At 57.6% G+C, this 23244-nt stretch overlaps 7 protein-coding genes across 7 annotated transcripts; 4 read left to right on the forward strand and 3 right to left on the reverse strand.

Annotated features, from left to right (window-relative positions):
• Positions 1-583: 583 nt before the first annotated feature.
• Positions 584-6877, reverse strand: IE81DRAFT_326504 (Serine/threonine-protein kinase). Its single transcript, XM_025514836.1, has 9 exons — positions 4616-6877; positions 4386-4544; positions 3721-4308; positions 3451-3658; positions 3091-3388; positions 2039-3022; positions 1801-1972; positions 1070-1724; positions 584-976 (listed from the first exon to the last, which is right to left on the reverse strand). Exons 1-9 carry the CDS (start codon positions 6720-6722, stop codon positions 937-939), a joined length of 5211 nt encoding a protein of 1736 aa, XP_025366627.1. The 5' UTR covers positions 6723-6877; the 3' UTR covers positions 584-936.
• Positions 6878-7336: 459 nt separating this feature from the next.
• Positions 7337-10012, forward strand: IE81DRAFT_294812 (hypothetical protein; the record flags this gene model as incomplete). The annotated part of the gene is made up of 7 exons (XM_025512069.1): positions 7337-7583; positions 7663-7863; positions 7934-8121; positions 8175-8292; positions 8361-8839; positions 8917-9849; positions 9953-10012. 7 exons carry the CDS (start codon positions 7337-7339, stop codon positions 10010-10012), a joined length of 2226 nt encoding a protein of 741 aa, XP_025366628.1.
• A 404-nt stretch (positions 10013-10416) lies between these two features.
• Positions 10417-12605, reverse strand: IE81DRAFT_24791 (putative alpha-methylacyl-CoA racemase). Its single transcript, XM_025511290.1, has 6 exons — positions 11989-12605; positions 11797-11830; positions 11650-11677; positions 11527-11548; positions 11220-11439; positions 10417-11098 (listed from the first exon to the last, which is right to left on the reverse strand). Exons 1-6 carry the CDS (start codon positions 12365-12367, stop codon positions 10567-10569), a joined length of 1215 nt encoding a protein of 404 aa, XP_025366629.1. The 5' UTR covers positions 12368-12605; the 3' UTR covers positions 10417-10566.
• Positions 12606-13213: 608 nt separating this feature from the next.
• On the forward strand, positions 13214-14716 carry IE81DRAFT_326508 (NAD(P)-binding protein). The gene is made up of 5 exons (XM_025514837.1): positions 13214-13320; positions 13397-13710; positions 13825-14122; positions 14391-14476; positions 14608-14716. Exons 1-5 carry the CDS (start codon positions 13279-13281, stop codon positions 14627-14629), a joined length of 762 nt encoding a protein of 253 aa, XP_025366630.1. The 5' UTR covers positions 13214-13278; the 3' UTR covers positions 14630-14716.
• Positions 14607-16187, reverse strand: IE81DRAFT_326511 (hypothetical protein). Its single transcript, XM_025514838.1, has 4 exons — positions 15796-16187; positions 15391-15629; positions 15170-15299; positions 14607-15048 (listed from the first exon to the last, which is right to left on the reverse strand). Exons 1-4 carry the CDS (start codon positions 15980-15982, stop codon positions 14879-14881), a joined length of 726 nt encoding a protein of 241 aa, XP_025366631.1. The 5' UTR covers positions 15983-16187; the 3' UTR covers positions 14607-14878.
• Positions 16188-17374: 1187 nt separating this feature from the next.
• On the forward strand, positions 17375-18520 carry IE81DRAFT_294826 (putative cytochrome C; the record flags this gene model as incomplete). The annotated part of the gene is made up of 5 exons (XM_025512070.1): positions 17375-17412; positions 17650-17708; positions 17976-17990; positions 18063-18141; positions 18385-18520. The coding sequence occupies 5 exons, from the start codon at positions 17375-17377 to the stop codon at positions 18518-18520; spliced, it is 327 nt and encodes a 108-aa protein (XP_025366632.1).
• Positions 18521-19777: 1257 nt separating this feature from the next.
• IE81DRAFT_326514 (hypothetical protein) lies at positions 19778-23240 on the forward strand. Its single transcript, XM_025514839.1, has 10 exons — positions 19778-20323; positions 20487-21004; positions 21140-21355; positions 21444-21485; positions 21580-21740; positions 21841-22189; positions 22287-22295; positions 22378-22593; positions 22710-22961; positions 23073-23240. The coding sequence occupies exons 1-10, from the start codon at positions 20212-20214 to the stop codon at positions 23148-23150; spliced, it is 1953 nt and encodes a 650-aa protein (XP_025366633.1). The 5' UTR covers positions 19778-20211; the 3' UTR covers positions 23151-23240.
• The last annotated feature ends 4 nt before the right edge of the window (positions 23241-23244 follow it).

Genomic DNA, 23244 nt, shown 5'->3' on the forward strand with positions numbered 1-23244 from the left:
GCGTCTTTCCCCTTCTGCCGAGCTGAAGTACCAGAAAGCAAGTAGGGCGAGGCAGAGACCTAGAGTACGATGATGAGCTAAACGATCCAGGATCGATACCCTCCAGCCCGTGTCCGCCTCGATTGTATGCGCCTCAAAGAAGGTGTGTTTGGGCAAACGCCAGACTGGATGCTTGTCCTTGTCGCCTTCCAGGGGGCGCGTCGTAAAATGATCGCTAGAACTCGTCGCGAGAGCAAACGCCTGGCGTTTGCACTCGGAGCGCGGCACCGCTCGCAACTCGATGCAGGAAGGAGTGTGTGTGTGAAGGTCTGACCGAGTCTCGAGTGTTCATCATAGGCACCAGTGAGAGTCGAGTCGAATGTAGCGCGGGGTGGTCATGCAACGCCATCGTTCATCATCCGCGCGATCAAGCTAGCCCGCCCGCGCGCGGCGCGGCGCAACACATCAACGCGAGCGCGTGCGCGTGCGTGGCATTGCGCTTCACGCGCCCACGCTATGCAGCCTGATCTTTCTCGTACGACAGCACATCGATCATTTCGCTTCGTCCTGCGCAAATGCCAGTCAGACTCCACAGATGATTCATAGCTAGCAACTGGAAGATCTTGAAGAGGTTGACTTTGTGACAAGTCTCAATTCACGTTGAAACGACAGTCTTGGGGAGCGGACAGACGCCTGCGCACGGCGATGATCACACCGATGCCAGGTGTGGCCAACGAAGCCCAAGATTCGGCATTGGAGATATCAGAAGCTGGATCAATGGACATCACCTCCAAGAGATCAAATGGCAAGATGGACGTGCAGGTGCAATTGTGGCATTCCCATAGGCTTGCCCTAGTCCCGACACACTAGCACTGCGCGATCGTCTCTGATCGAGTACAGCCACTTGATAGCAAAGACACGACGCACATCAGCCCAAATCAGATAGCGGCGACGCTTTCAGGAGACAGCACTTACGCAACGGTCAAGATGTGAGATGCTAATTCGGCAGATCAGTGGCAAGGACAGTCGCTCAGCGTCAACGCGTGTTCGATAGCACGCTGCGGGCAGCTCGAACAGGCCATCAACTCACTGGTCCACCACATTGCGCACATACTCCCGCTCTTCCCCGCTTCCCTCCAATCGCTGATCCTTACCAATCATAGCAGCGGCGCACAATCTCTTGAAAGCCGGTCCGACCAGGTCCACCGCGATGATGGGTGCGCCCGAAGCGTCTTTGGAGATCGCTTCGACGCACCTAGCAGCTTTGGCAGCTGCCGGTGCTTGCAGACGAGCGCGCCTGTCGTTGTTGCCCGATCGCTCCGCTTTGCGAGAATTGTTGGAAGCTCGTTCAGGCGCCAAATACTGAACAGATGCGGCACTACTGGGCGTGTGAGAAGCGCTCGAGCTAAACGCGGCGTTTGTCAGAGCTGCGCTGCTGACATTCGTCTCGCCCGCTCGCTGTCGACCAATATGCTCCGCCAACCACGCGACCAACTCGGCGCGAGGCACTTCGTTGAAATCGCCGTGCAGCATTGACCGCACTTTGCACGTCGTCGCATGCTCGGACCGCACCAGCACGAGATAGAGGATTCCTTCGGTCCGGCACGTCGCTGCTAGGACTTCTGGCGAAGAGGAGACCATGTCTTCGTACGCCAAGTCCGCACTGATCCCCGCTGCCCATAGCTCATGACACAGCTCCATGCGCTGCGTTGCCAGATCAGAAGAGCTTGCAGCGACATATACGTCTGGAAGAGAGAAAAAGTTGATAACAGCAGGTGAGCGTCGTCCACAAATACTCAGAGAGGAAGAGACACGGCTCACCACACCGCCTGGGTGTCCAATTGCCGTATGTCCGAGCATGTTCGTGATAGCGAGAGACGGCGAGGGCGATCCGACCTGCTGCGAGCTGGATGCCAACGGCATGTGGAGGTGCTTGTGAGCCGCTCGGGCTGGAGAATTGTTTGATGAGCCAGTCGTAGCGGCCACCAGAGGCCTAAAAGGAGACAGGCCATCGAGCGTCAGGTCGTGCCGCTGCTCATCGCCATGCTCGCGTACTCACAAGAACATCGCGCCGTTTGAAAGACCTGACCACTTGGAAGTGGCAAGCACCGCGATAGAAGCCGTTGCTGATCAAAAGCGGGGTGAACAAGAAGCGCCTCCTAGAGCCAAAGCGTTCTGCAGCCTTGATGACGCTCTCTATCTCTTGAACGGCTCGACGGAGGCGCGGTCGAAGATCTACAGCTACGAGGCGTTCGAGCTTGGGCTGGACAACGGCGATGCTATCGGACACGTTGAAGGATTCCAACTCTTCGACGATGGATCGAGGAAGGTGCAAATCCAATAGCTTTGCTCTGGCCGCTGCGGTGCCAGCCTTTGTAGCGAATCCACCGATGGCCTGTAGAGCTTTCTGATAATGCTTAGAAGGTACGCGCTCGAGTGCAAGATCCAACACATCCCCGTGCGATATGAGAACGACCCAATCTTCAGGATTGAGACCGGGCGTCGTCTCGAGCACGTCGTCGATGACTGCAAGCATTTCTCCCTCTGCTGCGAATGTGCGTTCGGGCGAGACGACGTCAAAGTCGATTTCCAAAAGCGATAGCGGTTGTCCACCTGCCAGAAGGTTTTGCCGGTAGACGGGATGCATTGTGTATCGCTTGAAGCGTTGGTTCTGGGTGCGCGCCGCAAGACGAGCGAAAGGAACGATGAGATCGTAGGGCAGCCATGCTACCTGACCCGTCTTATCGAGCATTTCCACCGGCTTGCGCGTATCATCGTACAGGTCGTTCGGAGGAAGCAAAAGAGGGGCATCCAGCTCGACGGCGCCGTGACGGTGGAATATCTGTCGCAGGTGATCACACAAGACGGCTACAAGACGATGGTCTTGCCCGGCGCTCTCTTCCGTGCCGGCATCAAAAGTGAAATCTCGAGCCCAGCGCAAATCTTTGGGTTCTTCGCGGTTGAAAAGAGCTTCTAGAAGCTGATGGTTGTATGCGCTAGACGGGTTCGACATGAGCCGCAAGCACTCGGCCAACACTTCGTCCTGCCGGAATGCACTCTCGCCTGTCAGCACCGGCCCGTCCGATGTGGAGCTCAGCCTGCAATGCTCACCTCAAGCTTGGCGGGGAGCAGATCACTCTTGAGCAGCTCGAGCGGCGAAGGACGCTTTGTTGGATCGTGCGTCAAAAGCATCTTGATGATTTTGGTCTGGGGCACAAGTTGCGCTTCTGGCCATGCGTCAGGAAACACGACATCCGCTCTTCTCAGTTGTCGGAGGACGCTCACGCGCTCCATGCCGGTTTGATACACTCGCTGCGCAGCCAGCATCTCGAAGAAGATGATTCCAGCCGCGTACATGTCTACCTTGGCATCGTACCGACCTCCGCCGCCTTTGGCTTCCACCTCGGGTCTGCAGTGATGGCGAGCATCAGTTCACGTTCGAAGTCTATACAGCTGCTGCTCGCCACTCACGCGATGTACAAGTTTGTCCCGACGTCGCTCGTCAGCTCTGTCGATGCGCTCAAGTCCGCGTCTAGTGTTCCATTCGTAGTCTGGGCCTGTCCGTCGCCGGCATGCTGCGCCGTAGTGGCGAGACCAAAGTCTCCAATCTTGACATTCCCGGAAGCCTCTATGAGGATATTAGAAGGTTTCAGATCCCGATGAATGATGCCGAGAGAGTCTGTTTGCGAGTCGGCAAGTCAGCTGCCTGCACGGCCAACAACGCGGACCCCTCAGACTCACGTATATGGACCAGCGCCTCTATGATCTGCCTAAATAGCCGCCAAGCATCTTCGAACGTCATGCCCTTGTCTATCGTCTCTCTCAAGGTTTGATTCTCAACGAGCTCCATTTGAACATACAGCCATCGAGGTCGAGCACTGAGAAGCGGTGGACTCGTCTCGGGTTTGTGCGAAGCTCTGCGCGAAGCCGCTCTGGATGCGCTCGGACGCTGACTGGCCGCCCGACCATTCCGAATGGAGTTGGTCGGGGTGACCGAGCGTAGAGCCAGCAATCCGCCGCCTGCCGAGCTCTCGTCATCGCTGTCATCCTCTTCATCGCTCGACTCTGCATCCGATGGCCCCTCGCTCGATTCGCTGCTGTCTTGTTCTTCTCCAAAATGGACCTCTCCACCTTTGGAAAAAGCGTCGTGGCCGACAGACAAAAAATCATCTGCGGCGAAACCTAGATGCAGCGACTCGTCGGCGTTGCCATTGCTCGGCCTGGAGCCCTTGGCAAAGCTTGACGTTGTAGGAATCGTCGAGCTCATCTCGCTACTCCCTGCAGTCGTGTGAGCATCTTCTTCCTGGATCCAACAAGTGGCATATCTCACTGCGTGGCCAAGGACAGTATGCGTCAGAATCCACCGCTTCTCTGTTCGCAATGATCTCCTTGGCACCTTGCCTCACCAATATAAGAATGATTGAGACGGGACAGAGCAGTGATTTCTCGAAGTGTGCGCTCATCATTTTCGACCGAGCTAGACAGCTTGATCTTCTTGATGGCGTACTTTCTTCCGTCTAGACGGTTCTGTGCAGCAAAGACAGCTCCATATGCACCCTTTCCGACTGTTTGCGGATGCACGACACCATCAGCAAACGGGTCGAACGCCGTTGAGCCTTCTGCCAGTGCAACTTACGCAGCTCGAGTTCTTGAAAATCGCTCTCGTACCTGCTCATCGCTCCACTCGCCCGAGTCGCTGCTGCGTGTCGGAGCTGCCAAAAGCTGCCTGGTCTCGTCGGTGGGACAGCCGATGGTAAGCCGAGGTCGTGCAGCCCCAGTGGCGAAGATGGGCCCTTGGCAGCCAAGCCGGCCGGCACCTTGAGCGCAAGTTCGGCTTGTCCAGCATGGGTGGCGCCTCCGTCGCCCGGCTCTCGCGTAGCGCTACCCGACTGAGCATGCGTGTCCTCATACGCGATAATCTCTTCCAAGGAAGCAAGAGCGTCAGCAGCGTACGGTCGCCTTTTGGTGGCTCGCTCCAGGAGGCTGGATATCCAGGTTCGCGCATGAGCAGGTACGCTGTGGACCGCTTCCTCAGACGACAGAGCCTCCGAGGGGCTCGCAAAGCGATCGTAAGCGCTGATTCCGAGCAACAATCGCACGCAGGCTACTCCCAAGTCCCACACATCCTTTTTGCGAGAATTAGTCGGGGCAGGTTGCGCATTCGTGTCGCCGCCTTCTCGCAACTCGGGTGCTTGCCATGTCGCTGGCAGGCGGTCGTTTGCCGAGGCGAGAGGTAACTGCGGTTCGCTACGTCGGAGAGGATGCTGACTGTTCAGCTCGCTTAGGCGACCCACGTAGCCTGCTCCTGCCAGCTTCGCACAGCCTGCCGCTTTCGATGCATCTCGCACTAGCTGTATGGTCTCTAAGCTGACGCTTCGATGGAGTACGTTGCTAGAATGGAGAGTCAGCAGACCCCCGAGCAACGAAAGCATCAGGAAGCGAACGCGATTCCAGGGTACGAATGGTACGAGCTGGAGCAGCTCCGCTGCGCTGGGCCCAGGCGACCTGTCGTGCAGGACGTAAAGCTTTCTTTGACGCAAAGAAGATGTTGCGGGATTTGCTTGGCTGCGGTCTTCATCCCTTTCCGAATCCGAGAAGACCATGGCGCTAGCTGCTACCGCGACCAAGCCCGGATGCCTGACGGCACGCAACCTGTCCAATTCCCACTCCACCTCCTCAAGTTGTCTTCGTCCACTAACCAGGGCGTAGTGCTCCGAATCTATGCGGAACACTTGCATTTCCCACGGAGCAGCCACTTGATCTGCATCGCGTTCTCGTTGCTTGCCCTTCTCATTTGCGACGATGGAGTCATCGGAAACGGGCTCGGCAAGGTGGACGTTCGCTAATGCGCCTCTGCGGAGTACAGGGCCTAGCCTGACTGCATGAAGCGGAGGGCGGTCGTTACCCTCTGGACCTTCGATGGGATCTACAAAGTGTACGATGCCTTGCTGCCGTAGCTGTTCGGAGCTAAGTGAGAGGATGTGGGAGGTGCTTTCGGATCGCAGCAAGCCGGGAGATCTGGCCGAGGAAGCGTCGATCTGCTTGCTCCTCTGCTTCTCCAGCTCTTCGGCCATCGCGGCGCTTCTGAGAGCAGATTGCTCCTCGATGAGCGCAGCGAGCTTCTTGGCGCGTTCTGCTTCCGCCAAAGCCGCCTTTTCGGACTGAGCACAAGCCAAGGCTTGCTCGGCCTGTTCGGCTCGCCTGGCTCGAAGATCTCGCTCGTCGTCGAGACTCTTGAGAGGATCCTTTTCCACTTTGACTTCGTGATGAGCATCGAGCCACTCTGCTGCAAGCTCCACGAGATCCCAAATCATCTCTGCGCCCACCAGCTGCTTGGCTTTCTGCGTCAATGCGCTGCCAAGCGCAGCTCGCCTGGCCGGGGTGATGCCCTTTGTGCGAGCATCTGCTGCCGGTTCTTCTGGACCGAGCACGCTGAAGATGGGTGGCAGGAGGGGATACCGACGCGGTAGCTTGAGCCTCACGACGACGGCCAGGTGCTCCTTGAGCTCCTCCGACCTGGGACGGAGCACAACATCGAAAGAAGGTTGCGCATCGCTGGCCGGTGCCGAGTTCCACGCCGTCCGGGGCGCGGGCGAAGGTGCAAAGTCATCGCCCAGAATGGAAGTCAGCGCTTCGATCTCTTGCGTCTGCATCTCTGCCAGCTCCTGAGGCGATAGCGAAGGCAGTTCGGTCGCTTTGGAGCTGCCAGCTCCGGATGGAGCAGCGGACGATCGATTCGGCATCGTCGCAGCTGCACAGCTCAGGGGTGTATGCGCTCATTCTGCTGCGACATGGAATGTGAGAGCGGCTGCACAGCTGCAGAAGTGGTGGACATGATGAAACATGTGATCAGGAACAGCGTCCCAAGGCGGGTCAAGGTGGAAGGCATACAATCCAGTGTGAGTGTGAGTAGAGCGGACCTTTGGCCAGAAAGCTTCGGGGTGAGACGTGGGGCGTTCATGCGTCATGCGTGGAGGCGAGGTGTACGGTAATGGTCACGTGAGCCACATCGCAGCGCGTCGACGCACAGCCTTGAACTCGTGACGCTTGCCTCGTTATTCAGGAACTCACGACTGCGTGACCGCGATCAGCCATGCATCTCGGGTCGGCTGGGATGCCGGCTACCTAACAGGTGCTCACAGTCCACCACGCCTGTTGACTCAGACTCCTCGCCGTTTCACAACTCTCGCAAGCAGCGACTTTGCCCTTCATATCGACGAGCTCCTCGGCTGGCCCTGCATCGCGCACAGCCAATGCGGTCACACGGCACTCGCCCGAGCCAAGGTCGCCAATAGGTGCAGCTGCATCGTCAGCAGATGTCAGCTGGGACTGTATGCCCTCTCATCGCAAACCCATCATGAGGTCCTCCTTGCTGTTCAGCCTTTTGGGCTGCGCACTTCTGCTCTGCACCTCTTCTGTCGCCATCTTTCCGTTCAAATCAGCCCGCTTCACAGCCAACGGTCTGGTCTCTGCAGGAAGTTTAGGACTGGGACCTTCGGATGGAGCCGTGGTCAGCTTGGGAGACTTTGACGCGGATCAATTTGTCGACTACGTCACCCTCTCTCCCGACTCTGCGACGATCAAGGTCTGGACTTGGGATCATCGTGAGTCGCTTCAGCGAGATGGGCTGCGCGCTTGTGTTGGAGATCATGCTCATCCTTGCTGCCTCCGCTCTGCGCGCAGTCGGTTTCAAATTCCGGACCGAGCCGTACGCGACGCTGAAAGCTCCGTCTGGCTGGTCAGTCGTGAATGTGGTATCTGCAGACTTTGACTACGATGGCAGGCTCGATGTTCTGCTCGTCCTCAAACAGTACGGCAGCCGCATGTCTGATCACAGCGAGACGCGCCTGCAACTGTGGATTGGCGACTCGGCCGGCGGTTTTAGTGAGTTGCATCAGCGCGTGGCTCGGAGGGCACTCCAAGTGCTGACATCGGGCCGCTTGAATGCTTGTAGAAGCGTCCCCGATCGAGCTACCTAGTGCTGGTGATGCACAGCCCCTCATCTTTGATGACACGGGAGATATGAAAGTGGACCTGCTGGGCCAGGCTTGGGCTAGTCCATCCGCGAGCGACAGTGCATCTTCCGGACTCAAAATCTGGCGCAACAATCTCGGCGAACCGAACGGAAGCTTCGCAATGTGGGTTGTGCTACGAGGCTAGCACGGAACACCCGTGGTTCTTGACCCAGCTGACAGGTCTGCCCATGTGACAGCGAGAACGCCCCTTTGCAGCACGCTCCTGGCACTGCTGGCTGCCGATTAGCCAGCCCTCACAGCTCAGCTTTCATAGACTTAGATGGAGACTGCTTGGCAGGTGAGCATGCACCCAAGCTGCAACCCATGTAGCCTCTTTGGCGAGCTGACACATGGCAACACGGACAGACCTGTTCCTCGTTTGCGAAGGCGAAGGTGGGCGGACGAGGTACGAGGTACATACCGCGTCCAAACCTAACAAATCTGAGCCTTTCAAGCTGAGCTTGAGTGGTCATCTACCGATGGGAGCGGGCGCACTAAGTTTTGCAGACATGGATAGAGATGGGACCATGGATGTGGTCTTTCCCGCCTGCGACTCGAAAGGATGCTCGATCAACATTGCGCACAACCGGCAAATGCCTCTATGCAAGCAGGAAGGGGGCTGGCTCGGACCCGGACCTGGCGGACCTACAAAGTCCCAAAGCAAACTTCAAAAGGCCGCCGCGAACGTCAGTGCGAGACAGTCGACTTGGTCTGCGCGCGATGCCTCCTCGCTTGCCGATCCTTCCGATGCGTCGAGCAGGAGAATTACTTGCCGGACGCCAGAGAGCCTCTGCACTAAGGACGAGGGCTTTTCTTTTGATTTTGAAGTCGGATCTGCCAACTCTGTGAGTGCCAGCGAATGACTACGACGACCTGATTGCTATGAGGAGGGCTGCTGAAGTATCACTCCGTTTGCATGCAGGACATCACCACGCTACCGCTGACAGCGATAGTGCCAGAAGCATTTCTAGCGCTGGACAATACCTTGGCTTCTCCCGCAGTGCCGCTCGCGTTGTCCATAGGAGACTTCAACAAGGACGGTTTTCCGGATTTGGTAATCGTCACACTTCCCGATCACAATCGTCCGGATCATACGCGTGTCAGACTGTTAAAAAATGTCGCTTGCTCACCTGGCAAGTCGGGCTGTCCACCAGAGGGATGGGAAGCGAGCAGGACCTTTGAGATGGTCACAATAGGTGCAGAGGTGCTGGAAACGTTGGACGACGTCAGAAGCGCCACCTTTTTGGATATCGATGAGGACGGAACCTTGGATCTGATGCTGCAACGACAGGTATCGGCCAAAGGCGGCGCTCGAGGCGCTGCTACCACGGTCACGTTTGTGCAGAACAATTACTTTCACGACGCCTTCTTTTTGAAGGCGGTAACGCTGAATGGGGCGTGCATCGGATACTGCGAGCCCAGCGACGGACCGCGCTTCAAGCCTCGAGCTGTGAACTATGCGGGCGCATCGTACAAATTCACAGTGCTCGATACGAACGGTGTGCGACGAGCTCAGCAAGTCGGCCAACTTCCACAACACACGTATCGATCGCTGCAACCGCCTTACTCTTATTTTGGATTGGGCCGGACGAACAATTACGTCGAGAGCCTTTTCGTTGGCAGCACGCGCAGACAGCCGCAGCACTTCTTGGCTATGGAAGGAGTGGTGCCCAATAGTCATGTAGTCGTTGTGCCGTGGCAAGATGCGAACGCTCCTGACGGTGGAGATCCCGGTCAGTGGCACAAGGAGCTCTATCTGAGCCCGGCGGACTGGATACCTGCCGTCACTGCTGTGCTGGTCTGCCTCATCTTGCTCCTCGCGACCATCGTCTTTGTGCTCCACATGAATGAGAGGGTGAGTCGGCGCACGAACTTGCGACTTTCTTCCTGCTTTGCATGCAAGCTGAACCCATGCGGCAACACCACACCCTCCCCCTCACCCCTTTTACCATTGCTAGCGAGAGGATGAGAGGGAACGCAAACGCGCTGTGCACGCTATCAATTTTGATGCCCTGTAATGATATCAGTAAGAATGGCCGATCACACTTCGCAACTTCGTGTGTGCCGTCTTGCTGCCTTCTGTCCGAGCGACTTGCTGCTGCTGCTGCTGCGGGACAGCGCACCGACACGAATGCGGCGGTTCATCGCGAAACGGTTGGTACGACGGATCACACTTCGTGCTCTTTGCATGCCCAGACAGCCTCGTCGGTGCCGCATTCTTTTCACGCCGACGCTCTGGATTCCCATAAGCCAGGTGCAGCCTCAATAACATCGGTTCACAGTGGGTGCCGCCATCCGGCTCGCACTTTGAACATGCGACGGTGAGAGTCGTGGTGCCGCTGCATGGTCTTCGGTGAAGCGTATCAAGACGATGTCCAACTTTAGCTTTACGTGGGCGCTCGCTGGTCCCTTCTCAATTGCCCTTCCCCCGCCACCCAAAACGTGCCGTGCGCCAGCGACAAGCCGTCATGAAAAATTGACTCGGATCATATTCAGGAAGCAAGGAGCTCAAGAAGATCAAGTGGGAAAGGGGGGTTGACTTTTTGCGTGGAGATTGCCCTCTGCAGCCTTGCTACAACTTCGCTTTGACTTGCTGCTCCTCCTCTTCCTCCGCCTCACCCGAGGCCGCGCCGCACTCTACTAGCCTCTCAAATTCTGCCGCATCCACACCTATCCATTCCCTGAGCACGCTGGCGGTATGTTCGCCTGGCTGAAGCAAAAGGTCCGGCGATTCGTCCTGCACATTATGCTCCGATCCTTTGGGCGCGATGGCTGGTGTGCGGCTCAGACGAGGAGCGGGTTGAGGCACCACCGGTTCGCCCGACGCGGCTATTTCCGCAGCTACGACGGGCTGAACAGCAGACAGCGACTCGTCTCGCGTCAAGACCGGCACGGCGCAAGCATCTGTACCGACGAACTTGGAGGTCCAATACTCGCGCGTCTGCGTCGCAAAGACGCTGGTGAGATATGCTCGAAGTGAGGGCCAGGTCGTTCGATCGTTTTGCGTCGAGACGGAAGGATGGCCATCGCGCGTTGGAGCGCTCGGCGTCGACTCTTTCAGAATGCGAAGCAGCTCTGCGTAAAAAGGGGGCTCGATTGCTCCGCTGTACATTGGCAAGGCGGGAGATCGTAAGATGAGTTGGCAGCATGAGCGGGGTGCGGGGGGGGACATTGGAAGCGGACAGTGTCGTTGCATTCAAGACGAGACGAGGCCGCATCACTCACACGCTGAACCACTTGCCATCTCTGCACTTGTACACGGCGTACCACGGAGCTCCACCCGTCAATGCGCCCGTCCCTCTGCTGCCCTCTGTTCCATCTGCCGCCACGCTTCCCCACTCTGGGTGACTCAGATAACTGCTGATGAGCAAAAAGGAGCTCAGATATCGAGCTCCCGTCACCATGTCCGACTCCACCACTTGGCCCTTGCCAGATTTGGAGCGCTCTAGGAGCGCGAGCAGGATGCCCAGAACGCAGATCAGCGAACCGCCGGCAAAGTCGCCCAATAGATTAGCGGGAAAAGAGGGCGCACCGCCAGCTTCGTTGCCCAGCATCTGATTCGCATGCGGGGAGGAGAGGAGTCAGCGGGCGGGCGGGCAGGCGGGCAGGCAGCCTGTAGGACGCTGCATCCAGAGCGCGTCAGGTCAGAACTCACCGACAGCAGACCAGAGAGGGCAATGTAGCTGCAGCGCAGCGCAGCAGTGATAACGTTCAGATTGTGTCAGTTGGCGCCCTGCGCGTCGCCCTCGCCCTCGCCCTCGCCCTCGCCCGCCGTTTGCCACTGCACTCGTGTCAGACTTACTTGATGTCGTGACCTGCCATGCTCGCGTACGGGCCTGCATGTATGTTCAAGTAGAGGCAAAGCCGCAGCGACGATGAAACATGTCTCAGCGTGGGCGCTGCATGGGCTTCATCGCCGTACACCACCGCGGGCTGAAGCCCGGTTGCGCACACGCACGCGCACACGCACGCACATCGCTTGCTAATTGCTCACCTTGCCTCTGAAAGCCAGTCAATCTGGCAAATACGCAGCCTTCATTCGCGCCACATCCCTCTCTTCCTTGCCTCACATCCTCCGGTCCCAAGCCCAACCTCTCCAGCACTCCGGGTCTAAAAGGATCCACCACCACATCCGTCCGGCTCAACAATCTTCTGATCGCGCGCAGACCATGCTTGTTCTTGGGATCCAACGCTACGCTCTTCTTGCCTCGAACGAGGGAATCGGGATTGAAAGAGGCGTTCACCTTGTCGATTCGGATCACTGTGGCACCGAAATCAGCGAGGATCAGACCGACCATCGGACCTGGCGCTAATCCTGCAAACTCCACCACCTTGAGCCCAGAGAGGGGCAGCGCGGCTCGAGAAGAGGTCATCGTTGGGGATGGCTTTGCCTTGCCTTGCCAGTGTTCAAGGTTCTCTCGCTTAATGCAAGGCTTTTTGATGATTTACTGACTTTGTTCGCTCTTGTTGGCTGATGGATGAAGGAAGCCAGAGTCTCGAGTCTGAGCGTCGAGCGTCATCAGCAAAGAAAGGATTCGATTGTTTGTCAAAACCAAAACATACGAACTCGTGACTGTGACTGGTGGTCAAGATCAACAGCTTCCATGCTGCAACAGCTATAGGCAGCAGACACGCGAGATGCTTGCACCAACCGTTGCCCCGCCGAAAGGTGCGGGGAAGTCAACCGGTTGCGGTGACTTTCGCTCGGTAAATTGCGTGTGCGCGTGCGCGTGCGCGTGTATCGCACGGCTTCACCGCGCGCGCGCCGGGGGCCTTATAGCACCGGCAAATATGACAGCCGGATGCGCGGCAAGTCCGCGGAGGTTGCATATGGTGACTTTCGCTGATGCATGTGCATGGCGTGGGCGGGGAACGCGTCGTCTGACGATTGCGCGGCTGCTGCGTGCTGCGCGCTTGCATGCTCCACATCATACCTTACAATCACGAATTAAGGCACACCGATACTCACACTCGTGACTTTTCACTCTTGACTGACGTGACTTCTTGGCTACGGCCGAAGCGGGCCGCGTCACATACGATGGGTACGGTAGATAGTCGTGAGTTTGTATCTGATTCGTGATTCGTAATTGAGCGCTCGGGCGTAAGGCCTTACGACTCTGACTGCATGCTCTCTTCATTAAGCTTCCCATCACTCGTCGCTTCTCGGAAAGCACATCACTGACCTTATAAAGACGCATACGTCCTCTGATTTGGACCGTCACCCAAACTTCAGCTGAATTCTCGACCAGACCACACCCACTCCTCACTCTTTGACCTCGACATCATGTCCATACCCGTCTCTGCGCGCTCAGTCTTGATCGTAGGGGTGAGTGTATGCGTGACTGCTTGTTTTGCTGGCAGACGCTGACGAGAACGTGTTCGATGGGGGGGTTGGGGGCCAGGCTGGACCAGGAGTAGGTGCCTCTGTGGCTCAAAAGTTTGCCAGCCTTGGACATCCCGTAGCCATCGCCTCTCGATCCAATCCTCAATCCCTGGCCGATTCCATCAACTCTTCCCTACCCTCGCCGCTCGTCAAGGCATTCTCGGTCGATGCCACCTCTCCCAGCAGCGTTTCGCAGTTCGTGGCGGATGCGAGCAAGGCTTGGCCCGATGCGAAGCCGCACGTAGGCGTGTGGAACCCTACGGTCGGGTTTGGTTTCAAACCATTCTTGAAGTGGACAGAGGCCGAGGTCAGGGAGGCGTTTGAGGGTCAAGTGTGAGTTGCACAAAATCGTCATTGCCTGCTCTCGCATGCGTGGGCTCCCTCTGCGTACCGTCGAGTATAGAGCGATCGCTCACGCCCTCCCCTCCTCTGACTTGATGACCGAAGCATCGGAGCCTTTACCTTTACTCAATCGCTCCTTCAACTCTTTCTCGATTCTCCTCTTCCCTCTTCTCCCCTGGAATCGCGAGGCGTGCTGCTCTACACCGGCGCAACCTCTTCCCTCCGCGGCTCGCTCAACTTTTCCGGCTTTGCAGCTGCGAAATCCGGCTTGAGGAGTCTGATCCAGTCCGTCGCGCGCGAACACGGCAAGGATGGGGTGCACGTGGCGCACTTTGTGATCGATGGTGTCATCGATACGCAACGCGTCAAGGGATTCTTGGGCGAAGCTGAGCATCCAGAAGATGTGAGTGTGTGTGTGTGTGTGGTGTGTGTGTGGCCAAGTGGGGCGAAGCGGGTGGGCTTCTTGACAACTTTCTTGCGCGCGCGCGCAAGTTGGGGAACATCCATTGCCCGCGAACGATGCGTTCAAGCCCCCTCCCCCACCCGCGCGCATCTGCAGCCACACTTCGCTGTGCCCTCGCAGCTTCGACTTGCGAGTTCGAAGCAACCTGGTGCTGACTCGAAGGAGGGGGAAAACTTGTTGCCCCCCCGCCCCTCCCATTCTCCCACAGCGCCTCGACCCAGATCACATTGCAGCAGAGTACACGCACGTCGCCAACCAGCCTCGCAGCACTTGGACGCACGAAGTCGACGTTCGGTGAGCTTGCACTGCGCACCCCAGACTCTGCGAGGCGTGATGCAGCAGCGTCAGACAAAGGAGAATTCGGTGCAGGCTAACTCGATCTTCACATCTTGCCACCCCCCCCCCCCCCCCCCCCTTCTGCGCAGCCCTGCTCGCGAGAAGTTCTGAAGCTGTTTTCCCCCAAGATCTGCGTATTGTTGTGCACGCCCTGGTATCAGAGGCAAGGTCAATGCGATGAGAGTTTTGCACTCCTGATCCGAGAAGCTTTGCGGAGCATTCCCATCGCACGCATCGAGCAACGAGCAAGGCGTCATTGCAGGCAAATCTCGACGATTCGGCTGCAATTTCTGGTGATCAAAGCAGAGGTATACTGACGAACTTCACAAAGAGAAAATGTCGCCGCCCAGTCGCATTCTCTCAGATGGCTGGCACGGCAGGAGTATCTGCTTGAGGAGTGGGCGGCAAGTTGTCTGAAGAAGGCTGCGTCTCTGGCTTTGATTCTGACAAACCAGCTTTTTGGAGTAGCACCTCTGCGCGCGTATGGTCCACCGTCGTCTTCATCCTGTGAGAGTAGAGCACGCTTCCTTCTGCTCGTGAGGAGCAGCAAGCAGCAGCATGACAGGACGAGGGAGAGGCAGAAGGTCGGTCATGCGGGCCCAAGAGGAATGTGGAGGGCGTGACTCTAGCCGTCGCGTATTTGTTGCTCACCTGGACTGATTATAAAGTCACCGCCAAGCTGATCGAATGCGCCTCCTTTCCACATCAGACTGCCGGACGTGGCCATGCCCCACACGCTGTGCAGCACGTCGCTCATCTTGCTTTTGGACGTGTCATAAGGCTGCGAGAAGGTTGCGGCGGGATGGAAGCAGTTCGAATCGATGGTGAATCATCCTGCACACATCCACTGCAAGCCCCGCTTCCAAACTCACGATATCACCAGAAATGTCTAGACTCTTGATGCAGCCCAAGGCATCGAATACTTTTGCGCTTGGATCGCTGACCATCAAGAACTTGTTGCCCGTCATGTCTTGGTACCTGTCGATGCCCTTTTCCGCCACGCCGTGACCGAGCACGATGAGTTGAGGAGCGTTGGAAGGAGCATCGGGAGCTGCAAGCTTGGAGAGTATAGGGTTGGAATTGAGGGAGGAAATGTATCCTTGGCACATACCTTTTGTGTTTCGCGTTCGAGTCGAATCAAATCGCGAAATAATGCGGGCATCGACGGCGACACGAGGGTCGGTCAGCTTGCAGGCTAGACTGGATTGATGCACATACATGCATGCTACCCGACGCCAGCCGCCCCTCCGGCCCCGCTGATGCACGGACCGACTCACCACAGTGATGATGACGGATCAAGATCAGAATGCTAAGTCTGCCACTGGTCAGCTCTGCGAGCGTGGTGCTGGATCCATCCTGACGCTGAACGGGCAGGCTCAAAGCTTTGCTCAGCTCTTCCGAACTCAGCTGAACGCTGTTCGGATCCGGTGCGGGCTGCTTCTGCTTCTTGTTGCCGAACAGCATGATTGTGGACTGTGCGTGCGCGAAGAGCGAGCGAGCGGATGAATGGGCGTGTTGATTGGCGATGTGGCAAGCTTGATGGGATGGAAGTCACGAACGGATGCTTGTGGATCGTGTTGGTATGGGCAGCAGCAGCAGTCGTGAGTCGTTGAGTGAGTGAGTGAGTGAGTGAGTGAGTGAGTGAGTGAGTGAGTGAGTGAGAGCCATGGAGTTTGCGCGCAAGCTGGCCGGAAATATAACTTTGCGGAGCGCATGCACGCAAAAGGTGGAGGTTGGCTTCACGCAAAGATGCGGAAACAAGCACGACACGTGACTACCGCTCAGACTCACAGATCGAGAATTATCGCCAGTGCACGTCCACGAGAGCAGGCAGGCAGGCAGGGTCTACCCGACTCGACCCGCGCGCGCTTCATGCTCAAGAATCAAAAATGCTGAACCAAATCGCGCCCACGCCCGCGCCCGCGCCCCTCGCTTTGCTCCCTGATGTTGAACAGCAAGTACAGCGACCGGCCAGCATATGCAGCAGCGGCAGAGCAGCACCAGACACCGCGTTGCTTGGTCAGCATCCCGAATCAGTCGGGAGCCGTTCAGCAGCAGCGCACCGCGCACCGCGCACCCAAGATCTTTAGTCAACGTAGACGACCCTCCCCGTACTCATTTACGTGACTAATTGTGTGTGGAAAGAAGACTCGTTCATCATCCTCGGTTGTGCCAGCTTGGTGTACAGCAGCGTCGCCGACGGGCATCCAGCGCAAGTCACCGATTCACCGACCCGGTCTTTCCGATGAGCGAAGTGTGTGAGTGCGCAGGGCGCCTCGCAATTTTGCTGTGAGCGCGCCCACGCATGCGCAGTCAGTGGATTCTTCTCGCGGCGCATGCATGCATGCATGCATGCGTCAAGCTGCGACGCGCGCGCTGCTCCCACCGTCTGCTGCTTGTCCGTTGGTTTGTGAGGCGCGCGCGCGTGGCCGAATTTGTGATTTGTTCGACCGAAGAACCGTTAGCAGCCAACCAAAAGCGAGGAGTTTTCAATCGGGGCTGCCGCTGACTCTGACGGGGGACTTGAAACCAATTAAGGGCTACAGCTAGCTAGGCAAGGGTGATGCCGCTCGCTCTCCGCGTGTTTAGCAATCCGAGACCTGTTGACCGCTGTTCCATGCGCGTGCAGCCGCGGTCAGCCAGTCAGCCAGAGCGGAGCGGCGTGCCGTGTGTGCGCGCGCGCGCCTGCTGCTGCTGCTGCTGCTCCGGTCCGACTTTTGTGATGAAGTTTGCACAACTATGATCAGAGCGCAATCGCTTTCCCCCTCCTTGCTTCTACTCCACCAAGCAAAACAAGCTGCACGCAATCTTCTGCCATTCTCACTTTTCGCAACAAAAGAGTCATTCCCTGGCAAAATGGGCTTCTCTGATGGAGATGTAAACAAGGGCGCTGGGTGAGTCGCTGCTCCTTCCCTCCTGCCGCTCCCCCCCTGCCTCCCCAAGCCCTCCTGGTGGCGCTCCACTGCCAGCTGGTCAGGCACGCAGTTGCGATAGCCTGAGTCGAGCCGAGAACCTGCGCCAAAGGGTTGCATTCCGGCCCCCCTATCATGCGCCGCACGCTGCGCAACTCGCCTCGCCTGGCTCGACCAACAGTGCTGACTATTTTTCTCTCGCGCCTTCACGCACAACAGTCTCTTCAAGACCCGCTGCGCGCAATGCCACACTGTCGAGAAGGGCGGCCCCAACAAGGGTGAGTAGAACGCAAGAGCGAGACCGACGATTTCGAATGGTCCCCTTGCTGCCCCGGGGTGGCGGTGATAGGGGGAGCGCTACACGTCTCGGCGCAGATCTTGAAGGCAGTCTCGTGCGACGCTCGCTACTCGTCGCTTGCAGTCTGTCGGCTTGGCTTGGAATGATTATGAAGGGCGCTCCCCTTTGCCGCCCGCCGAACCCGCCATCAGTGTGATCACACGCTGACCAAGCTCCTAGCTCTTCTCTCTCGCACCTTGCTCCTCAGTCGGCCCCAACCTCCGTGAGTGTTCCAGCTCGCCTCATCCTTTGCATACATGCCCGCTGAACGCGCTGCCATCATTCCTCGCCACAGACGGACTGTTTGGCCGTAAGACTGGTCAGGTCGAGGGTTTCAGCTACACTGCTGCGAACGTGAACAAGGGTGTTACATGGTGAGTGCATCACATGGGTCGCTCGGGCCGCAGGGCTATCTCTTATCAGGACGAGGCACGGATGGCAAGATTTGCTTTAACAGTCGCGCTCGCGTGATGTGAAGGACGCTGCTCGTCATCCGGAGGCAAGCACGAGCAGGAGCACGTTTGGTTTTTGACGGTGGCTGCTTTGCGCTCCACAAAGACGAAAGCAACAATGTGCTGACATGAACCCTCTGGTACGCTTCACCTCTCTTCGTGTAGGGACCAAGACACCCTTTTCGAGTACCTCGAGAACCCCAAGAAGTACATTCCAGGGACCAAGATGGCCTTTGCGGGTCTGAAGAAGGAGAAGGACCGCAACGACTTGATCACCTGGTTGCGCCAAGAGACCAAGTAAAAGGCCAGGCAGGCAGGCAGGCGCTCGCAACGCATCGCATCGCATCGCGACGGAATGATCGCAGCAACGCTCGCATCTCCCCTCTGTTGCCTGTTGCACACTTCACCACTCTCTCGCCCTCCTTCTCTCTCCGCACTCCTGACTCACTGGTCGACTGGAGCATCTGAAGAACCGTGCTACCGAACTTAATCGCATGGGAACACTGGATCACTCTTGCGCTCCTAGCCCTGAGTGTGGGTCCATTGCACACGCACGCACGCACGCACGCACGCTTCCCCCCTCAAAAATCGACACAAATTTGCATATCATAGACGACCATTTTGCTTTGAATGTGTGCGGTTTTGGGGGGGTTTGGGGGGAAAATGCGGTCCTGTGGTGGTGATGCTGCTGCCCGCTGACAGGGGGTGCGTAGCGAGCGAGTGGCAAGCGGCAAGCCGCATGGTTCGCGCGCCTGGCTCCAGACGCCAAGGATTCAATCGAGGCACAAGGCGAGGCGAGCGCCTCTGCTTCTTTCTTTAGTGGTCGACTGGGACACGTTCCAAGAGCAGTCAAGGCGAGGTGCGAGGTGGCGAGCGCGAGCTAGCTTGATCAGTTTTGACGTGGACGTGGACTTGTGCGGAGCGAGCGAGCGAGCGAGGCGGGGCAGGGCGGCATTCGATGAACCCTTTTGAACGAGGAACACGCCTTTGTTTTCCTCTTTTTCTTCTCCCCTTTTTCCTTTTTCTTCTTTTTGAAAAGTGCGATGCGATGCGCACTCGATCGCACTCGTTCCCATCGGCTTTCCTATTGCGCTCGGTCGCTCTTTCCGCTCCGACGTGTTGTTCGAGAGTCGCTTACACGTGCTGCTGCAGCCAGCCAGCCAGCCAGCCAGCCAGCGAGCCAGCGAGTCAGCGAGTCAGCGAGTCAGCGAGTCAGCGGCAATCACGCATCTCTATTCTTTGCCCGGGCGGGGAGGGGGGGGAGTGGAAATATTGTGATTTGAGAGATGGACCTTGCTTCATGCGTGCGCACGCCATCCAGCAAGAGAGAGGCCAAAAGAGTCAACAAGTTTTGCCCCCACTCGTTTGATCGTCTCGGTCGGTCGCAGAGAGGAGGCAAAATGCCTAAAAGTCAAAAAAAAAAGTTGTGCCGATCACGTGAGCAATACTTGTGGCTGTGCATGGCATGCATGCATGCATAGTCAAGAGTCGATCAAGCCTTAAAGTCACGAGTCTTGAGCGCAAGCGCAATTTTGAAATCTTGGAATCACGAATCAAATGCTGCGAAGAGCTCCCGAGCGAGCGAGCGAGCAGCTTGCAATCGTGAATCGTGGATTCGGCCAAAGCTCATGGATGGGCTTGCACAGAACGTCGCATCCACCTTCGCACCGTGCGATCTTGCCCCCGGCCTTCATTCCGCCCTGCCCCGCCCCGTCCTGCCCCGCCCCGTCCTGCCCCGCCCCTCCTTCGACACGGGGTTTGCGCAAGCACGACACACATTTGCAAGTGCCCCGAATATCCTGCACCTTTTTTGGGGGGGGCCCAGCTGGGCGAGATTGACGAGGTGCACAGAGGGTCGGCTCGGCTCGGCTCGGATGCGCTCGATCGCGGGGTCGATCATGGATCAGCAAGCATGAAGCAGCGATAGCGGATCACTTGGAGTTGCAATCGTGGTAATTCCGAGTTCGAGTGGGCCCTCGCAACTTTGCGCCCATGTGTGGTATCACTTTGTATGCTGAGCGAGGTGGGACCTGCAAAGAAGAGGTGCACCATTCGTCGTCGCCCGATTGGCTGCAAGCTCTGAGCAGGAGCAACAACAGGCGAGGTGAGTCAGAGTGGAGCGCGTGATGGCGTGGCGAAGGCACAGACAGAGCGAACGCAACGCAACGCAAACGTGCCCGCTAGTCGGCAGTCACTGCGACTGTCACTCAACTGTGGCACGAATCACTGATGGCGCACCACATCGCTTCGTTTCACCTTGTCGACAGGCCCGGATATCGCCTGCTCCTTCAACGTCCTCCTTCCGCCGCATGCACTACCACCACCAGCAACAGCAACAGCAGCAGCAGCAGCAGCAGCAGCAGCAGCGGTATCACCAACATCGCACCGATCGAGCGAAGCGAACGCGTCGTTGCGCTCCCCTCTGTGCGCGCGAGTCGTCTTATCATCCGCCGTCCTAGGCACGCGGGCACCCTTGACACCTCAGCCACTGATATCCGAGCGCTTCCTGCTGGCTTGGAATGGTCAAGTCTGGCAGGGATTGGATGCGCTGCGGAACCGAGGCATGGAGGTGCAAAGAAGATCAAAGGATCCTAATCTGCTGCGTTTGGATGCCGACAATGATGGTGCGGCATTGTTCTTGGCGCTGCATGCTGCCCTCGATTCGCACAGACATGAGCTTAGACACGAGGTGGAGCGCGATCAGGCGGCCGGCGGCAATGTTGGAAACGTGCTTGCGAGCCAACTGTCGATATTTGATGGCCCTTACGCTTTGGTGCTCGTAGACGTGAGTGGGAAGCGGAATTAGCGTCTTGCAGGTGTGAAGGACATGCTCCGACCTCGGCGCACGATCGCTCATACCCCAGCCAGCTGACAGACAGACATCCATCACTCGTATCATGCCGTACGTAATACCACGCAGCGCATACACTCGCAGGTCTACTTTGCCCGCGATCCTCTAGGTCGCAGATCGCTCCTCACCAATCACGCTGTAGCTCTCGACGAAGCTGGCCAGGAATCTAGGAGCGATACCGCAGCACCTTTGATCCTCTGCAACGCATCTTGCACCGAACTTGCAGCGGCCGGCATTGGCCTCCAAGAAGTCCCGCCTCAAGCATTGTGGCAAGTGGATCTGAGAGTGAGTGTCGGCCTTCACCTGCGAGACACATCGTTGCGTGGGCAACAGCAGCGGCAGTCTGACAAAATGCGTTCACATCTCATCTCAGGACCTGAACGCTAGACCAGTGCAGCACAAGCGCGACTCGATTGTGAGGAAAAATCGTCGCGGGCGCCGGCGTCAGAGGCAACCTCGCAGCGCACTCACGACTGCCCCTTTCATTGCGCTGCTCACGCGCTCCTTAGATGACACGCCCGCTCGTCATCAAAGAGATGACCAACGACCAGATGGAGCACCGCTCGTCTGACGAGTCGAGGGAAGCAGCGGTGCGTACTCTGCACAATGTCCTAAAGGAGGCCGTCCGGCAAAGAGTCGAATCGATCCACTGTGCCGCACAAAGTGACGCGTGAGTCGAAGACTGCCTAAAGCGCGACATTTTCCCCTCTTGACAAATTCGATTGTCGACTCACGTGTCCCGCTGGGCCGGATCATACCTTGATGCGCAGCCCCGCCCTCGCTTTGCTCTACTCGGGCGGCCTAGACTCGGCCGTGCTGGCCGCACTGACAGATGTAGTCTATCCGTCGCACCAACCCATCGAACTCCTGACCGTCGCCTTTGCCAATCCCAGAAAGCTCGCGTCGACCCGCTCAAAATGCGTCACGGAAGGTCATCAGGCTGAGTCAAGAGCGACTTTTGACACGCCCGATCGCTTGACTGCGAGGAGAGGAGTGCAAGAGCTGCGCGGGATCAACCCGCAGCGGGAATGGAGATTGATCGAGATTGACGTGGAGGCGCAAGAATACGAAGATCATAAGCAAGACGTGATGCATCTCATGTATCCCAGCAGCAGTGTTGTGAGTCGAGGTTGTATTCGTGCAATTCGGTGTCCTTTGACGGGCTGCTAATGTAGATGATCATTTGTCTACCTTTGGTCTTTTTCGCACGAATCAGATGGACTTGGTGAGCAGGCAATGATGAGACAGCGCACTGCGCCCCGTCAATCCTGCCGCTCCAGCTGACGCAAATTTGCGCCACGCCTCAGAGCATCGCAGCTGCTCTATACTTTGCTTCGCGTGGCGTCGGCTACTTGCCGAGCGACGGGAGCGAGTCCCCTACCGCGCCCTCGACTGCACGCACTCGCTACATCAGCCAAGCCAGGGTGCTCCTTTCGGGCTTGGGAGCAGACGAGCAGTTGGGCGGCTATTCGCGTCACAAAGCCGCTTGGCAAAGGGGCGGTGAAGCGGAACTAGCCAAAGAGGTGCGAACGCATGTCGAAGAGAGCGATCTGGCCCATCTGGCGCCGCTCTCCCAAAAGTCTTTCTTCTTTTCCTGCTGACCTCGTACCCAGCCCGGAACTCATGCTCCCCCGCGCAGATCCAGTTGGACATTTCGCGCTTGCCTTCTCGCAATCTGGGCAGGGACGATCGAGTTCTCTCTTACTGGGCCAGAGAGGTACGACATCCCTTTCTCGATAGAGACGTGATGCGCTTCTTGTGCTCGCTGCCGCTGCAAGATAAGATGGACCTGGCTGCGCCCGCTGGAGTGGGCGACAAGCGCATCTTGCGAGCCGTGGCCAAAAGTCTGGGCTTGCGCTGCGCTTCGCGCGAAGTCAAACGAGCGATACAGGTGAGATGCCGCCGATGGATGTTGCCCCCCCCGCTGCTCTGGCTGGAAATCCTTACGCTATCACGATGCGTCCGCTTATGCCTCGACCTCCCCTCTTCGAACGCCGCCCAGTTCGGAGCTCGCAGCGCAAAGATGGGACTGCAGGATGGACGTATCAAAGGCCACGAATTGCTCGCAGGCACATCGTGAAGAGGCAAATCTGATGCGCTCAACCTGTTTGGTGCTCAGTATTGCATTGCTTTGCCAGCACGGATGATTCAAGAGACGAGAGAAGGGAAGGGGG

Source organism: Ceraceosorus guamensis (assembly GCF_003144195.1).
Source record: "Ceraceosorus guamensis strain MCA 4658 unplaced genomic scaffold IE81scaffold_115, whole genome shotgun sequence".
Taxonomy (NCBI): Eukaryota; Fungi; Basidiomycota; class Exobasidiomycetes; order Ceraceosorales; family Ceraceosoraceae; genus Ceraceosorus; species Ceraceosorus guamensis.